General features: G+C 32.1%; 1 protein-coding gene across 1 annotated transcript; it reads right to left on the bottom strand.

Moving 5' to 3' along the window:
• Positions 1-4,854, bottom strand: LOC115244477 (neural Wiskott-Aldrich syndrome protein). The gene is made up of 6 exons (XM_029822142.1): positions 4,434-4,854; positions 3,630-3,910; positions 3,261-3,545; positions 2,905-3,187; positions 1,118-1,510; positions 1-253 (listed from the first exon to the last, which is right to left on the bottom strand). Exons 1-6 carry the CDS (start codon positions 4,527-4,529, stop codon positions 8-10), a joined length of 1,584 nt encoding a protein of 527 aa, XP_029678002.1. The 5' UTR covers positions 4,530-4,854; the 3' UTR covers positions 1-7.
• Positions 4,855-5,157: the final 303 nt, after the last annotated feature.

Here is a 5,157-nt window from a genome sequence, read left to right as displayed (position 1 = left end):
CTATGATCTAGTCATCCCATTCATCATCATCAGTGGTATCACTAGTCGATTCTTCACTTTCACTATGAATTGCACGAGATCGTTCAGCTAGAGCCCTGGATAACGCACCAGCCAGGCCACCACGAGGTTCCGTATTTGCTTTTACTTCATTTGGAACAGGTTTCAATTCAATGCCCTCTCGTATTTGTCGAAGCAGCTCCCCTCTTGAATCCTCTTGAATCAATGCTGGTTTTGTTTCCATCTTATTAACTTTCTAAAAAATAAAATATTTATTAAACTGACAATGTGTTTTTTATACCACAGAACTAAAACTACAATTGAAGTCTTTTTATCTCTATTTTCAATTTTTACGAAATTAATTTAAGAGAAAAAATAAAAATTTTATATATTTGTTAAAACTATATTTAGAAACTTTTTTCCTCTCCAATTCTATATACGTTGTACCCTTTTCCAATTCTCTCTTTTCCCTTTGCTTGTGTTTCCCTCTCTTTTTCTCTACTATACTCTCTACTATATTTATATATCTAAAAAATATTATTATATATTTAAAAACATTAATGCTTTTCTTTTCCATTCAACAACTTGAGAGAAATATAATTCTAATTTTTTTATATTTTACATCGTTATTCTATTCCTCTTTTAATACACAATATTTTAAAATATAATATTTCTTTAAAATGTAAAAAATATACAAAAGAAAGAGAGAGAGAGAGAGAGAGAGAGAGAGAGAGAGAGAGAGAGAGAGAAAGAGAGAGCAAAAATATGATAATACTCTAATTCTTTTAATTTCCAATAGAAATCTATGTTCGAATATTTTATAATATTAAAAAATTCATTATTTATAATTAATTTTGGTATTAAACTGAAAATAAAATAATTATTTATTAAAATTTATCTGATAAAGTTGATTAATGACGCACAACATTAAACATATTCAGCAATTTTGCAACAAAAATCTAAAACTCTGACACAACCGACAGTTGATTTTTTTCTACATGACTATAATATATTCAATTTAGTTTAAAATTCTAAAAAAAAAAAAAAAAAGAATAAATTTGAATATACAAACTGATTTTTTTCCAATAACAAGATCATTCACTTCTATGAGCATACATACCCTTAATGTTGTACCGCTTCTAATAGATTCCATAAGCATTGGTCTAAGATCAGTGATTGACTCTTCATTGTTGTTATTAGTAGCGTTTGTGTTAATTGTTATGCTGTTGGTGTTACTTGTATCCGGTAAAGGTGGTGGTGGAGGTGGCATGGAAATATTCGAATTGGTTCTAGAGGGAGGAGTGGGTGGAGGCGGAGGCGGAGGTGGTGGAAGAGTCGGTGCTATAGTTATATTGGGTGGTGGTGGTCTCGATGGTAAGGTTCTATGTATTGATGGGATATTAGACAAAGCGTTCGGAGATGTATTCAGAGATAAACTAGATGGCACACTTGGTGATGGAGAAGATACGCTAAGACGATTTGGAGGTAAAGGTGGAGCACTGCGTGTTTGATGCTGAAATACATATATAAATAATATTTTTATTGAGATATACATTAAATAATATATTGATATACGCTAACAAAAAGAACATATATGTTTTACTCCGACTTTGATAAGTTTCGGATATGTTATAAAGTAATTCAAAAATAAAAGATACATGTTTTTAGAAATGCTTTTTTACATATTTAGAGACTAAAACGATGTCTCAAAAATAATTTGGTACATTTCACTTCAATATTGTCAAAATCTTATACAAAAAAACGGTTTCAATAAAAATTTTATCATATTGCTTTTTACAAAAAAAATCACTTAGATTTTTCAAAAATGTTCTATTTTTCTAAATACTACCGTTATTATTTAATGATTTTGAGAATATCTAATTTTTTATAATAATAATAAAAATTAAATACCGTTTTTAATGCTAAATTTATTCATATATGATAACATTGCTTTCCGAAATTAATTTTCATGGCTCATAATTCAAGATTTTCTTAACAAAAAAAAGTTTGATCATGTTATTTTGAAAACATTTTGACATAAGCTACAATAATCTGTAATGAAAAATGGCTTGCATTAAAAAATTTTAAAATGGCTTATAACCTTAATCTCTCTACCCAAGATTAAACAAACATTGGGTCTGTTCTTTATAGCTGAACTGACTGCACTAGTTCAGAGTTTCAGAGCTTATCTTTCTCCTTCCAATGTGGAGAAAAGAAGATAAACTCTGAACTAGTGCTAGTTCAGCTATAAAGAACAGACCCATTATTTGTGTTAAGTCCATCGACATGTAGAATGGACTGGTGAAGGCAGTGGAAGGGATAACTGCACGAGTAGAATGAGAGGCAGATAATATAAGGTCATTTCCATCTCTTTCTAATAAAGCCTGATTGGTTGGCAAAAAATCAGCAGTACTGCTGATCATGCGGTTATCCCTTCCATTGCCATCAGTAGTCTATTCTATATGCCGATGGTTAAGTCTCTCTTAAAATTCTTTAATTTTTATCTAAGACATTTTTGTCCGTAACATTTAGTTTTCAAGATATTCGCTCGTTTGGATTAAAATAGGACATTCTAGAACATCAAATCATAAATTAATGAATTCATTACAAGAAAGAATATAAATAAATTTTTTAAATAAAACCATATTCTCAAAACCATATAACACTAAGGAAATATATTTTGATATCTTGCATAGTTTCGGAGAAATTTCAATGTATCAATTAAAATTGAGACATTCTATATATTATTAATTGTACTTATTTTATTTATTTTATTAAAAAACTCGTTTTATTATATCTTATTATTTCATTATTAATTTTATACCAAATAATATAGAGTAAAAAATAAAAAATGTTAATTGATAAAATTTTAATAATTAACATAGCTTATATCGGAATAAAACTCACAGGTATTGTTCGCGCTGGAACAGGTGGAGGATATTCCTGCCTTTGCGGCAATGCAGGAGGCTGAATAGTACTTTTTGTATTAGCCAATGGCCGAATATCTTCTTGCACTGCGCTCATACCTCCATTCCTTTCAATAAAATCATAGATAAATTTTCGAGTGCCTTTATCTTGGAGTTCATGTTCCGATACACCAGCATTATCGAAAAATTGTTGTAATTGTGAATCTACAGAATCTAATTCCAGACCTTTATTATTTACATCCCACCCCAAGTGTGCCACATGCCTACAAGAGATTAAAATAATATACATATGTCTCTAGGTAATAGAATGAAACAAAATAAATCTTAAAACTGTACCTGAAATTAGAAGGAAGACCAATATCATCCTTTGTTAACTTGCGTTTAAGATCTTGTTCATTTCTTTTCTTCTTTGTTTTGTACATTGAACTACTTGAAGCACTTCTATTAACACCAACTGTAGGTGCACCATTCGATAAATTACCCGGTGAACTTGATGTAACAGTAAATGCTGACACACTAGTTTGATTTTTCCAGGATATAGTGCCACTAGGTTCTACTTCTTTCGCTTTTCTTTCTTGTCTTCTCTGGCGTTTAGCATTTAATTTACCAAGAAGTATGTTCCTATAAAAATATATCAAGTATTCCCTTTAGATGTTTCAATCAATTCGTTTCATTTTTAATCATTTTTGTATTCTGTTGACATACCTTAATGTAATAGCTTCAGTCTCACTTGCAAAGTTAAATGCAGCCATACAATCTTCTGCCTCAAATGTATGAAAATATGATATTGGCGCTTTATATTCCATTGAATTATAAACTTCGTGTTCCCACAACATTACTTTTCTTTGCAAGCAATACAATCGCAAAAAGAAACTGCGTCTTGGGTTGTCTCTTATTAGAGTTATAATACCTGTACCTTTTTTAATCCAATCTCTGTGTAAAGGAGGTTCCGTCAAATATAGTTGTATAACACCAGCTGCTAAACACTAAAAATACAAATAAATCATTCTGTATGAGAAAAACGTTACGTACATATATGTTAAATAAATCAATATGTATGTGTCAAAATGCTGGTTAATACAATTATAAAATTCTCAATTCAGTGATATCATACTAATATTCTTCTAGTCTACGCTTCTTTAGGAGGGCTACAGGAGGTTTAATAAAAGTATAATCTCTTGAAGTGAGATTTTTTTTTATTTAGATACTCGATATCACAAGGAAAATTTATATCCTGTGCACAACTATTCAGTATCAAGAAAAATTAATTTTTCTCGAAACTTATGCACTATCTGGCTCTTGCTAGCTCGGGGAATTTAAATCGCATTTCACATGAAAGTTATATTAATTTCTTTATCTAGGTTATGTTCTGAGAAATCGTCTTTGAGGAAAATTTTGTTCGATGGCTATACCAAAATTTTTTCACGCCGGCTATCGTGTAAAATTTTCCTCGGAGAAGACGTTTTGGAACATAACCTTAGAATAAGAAAAAAAAAATGGTTGCCTTACCTGGCATCGATTGCCTATCAGCTGAAAGACCTGTTCATTTTCCTCCGGTTTTAAGAGTATCGTGCCTCTGTGTTTGTCCGTATTCCCCGACTTCATCTTATCGTCGAATAAGGTTAGAATCTCGTCGCAGTAGATATATATCACCCAGTTTAAAGCTGTTCCTCTTCTAGCACTTAAAACGTTCTCCTCGTCATCATTGAATCATCTCGTCGATCCGTCCATTCGCGTAATCATATGCACAACAATGACTAGCCCTGGCACGATAAAAAGGAAGAAAAAAAAGAGACTTTTACACACGCGAATCAATGAAAGCAACTCCCAATATATCGAACTCCTTCACTCGTCGATGACAAATACCATTGCACTGAAAAAAATTCAGCCAGCCCAGCGGGGGAAATTCGACTGGGACAAGTCATAGACGCACAGGGTATATAGACTGCCCGCTAAAGGACAGTGTCGCTGGTGTCGCGAATTGGAGGAACAAATCACAAATCTCGCGCATGCGTAATAGCGCAAGAGAAGATCAATGCTTGGCCGTGTTCCAAAATTCACTGCCAATACTAGAAATCTATAATATACGTTACGTGAACTATAGATTTTCAGTATTGGCAATGAATTTTGGAACACGGCCCTTGTAGCAGAGAGAGATATCTTTGAGAGCGGTCAGCGGTCATCCCGTATCCCGTAGTATGTCATCATATATCGTCGGTGTTATGGGGGGGGG

This window comes from Formica exsecta, unplaced genomic scaffold (genome assembly GCF_003651465.1).
Source record: "Formica exsecta isolate Colony F162 unplaced genomic scaffold, ASM365146v1 scaffold82, whole genome shotgun sequence".
Lineage (NCBI taxonomy): Eukaryota > Metazoa > Arthropoda > Insecta > Hymenoptera > Formicidae > Formica > Formica exsecta.
This window is presented reverse-complemented; position numbering and strand designations above follow the sequence as displayed.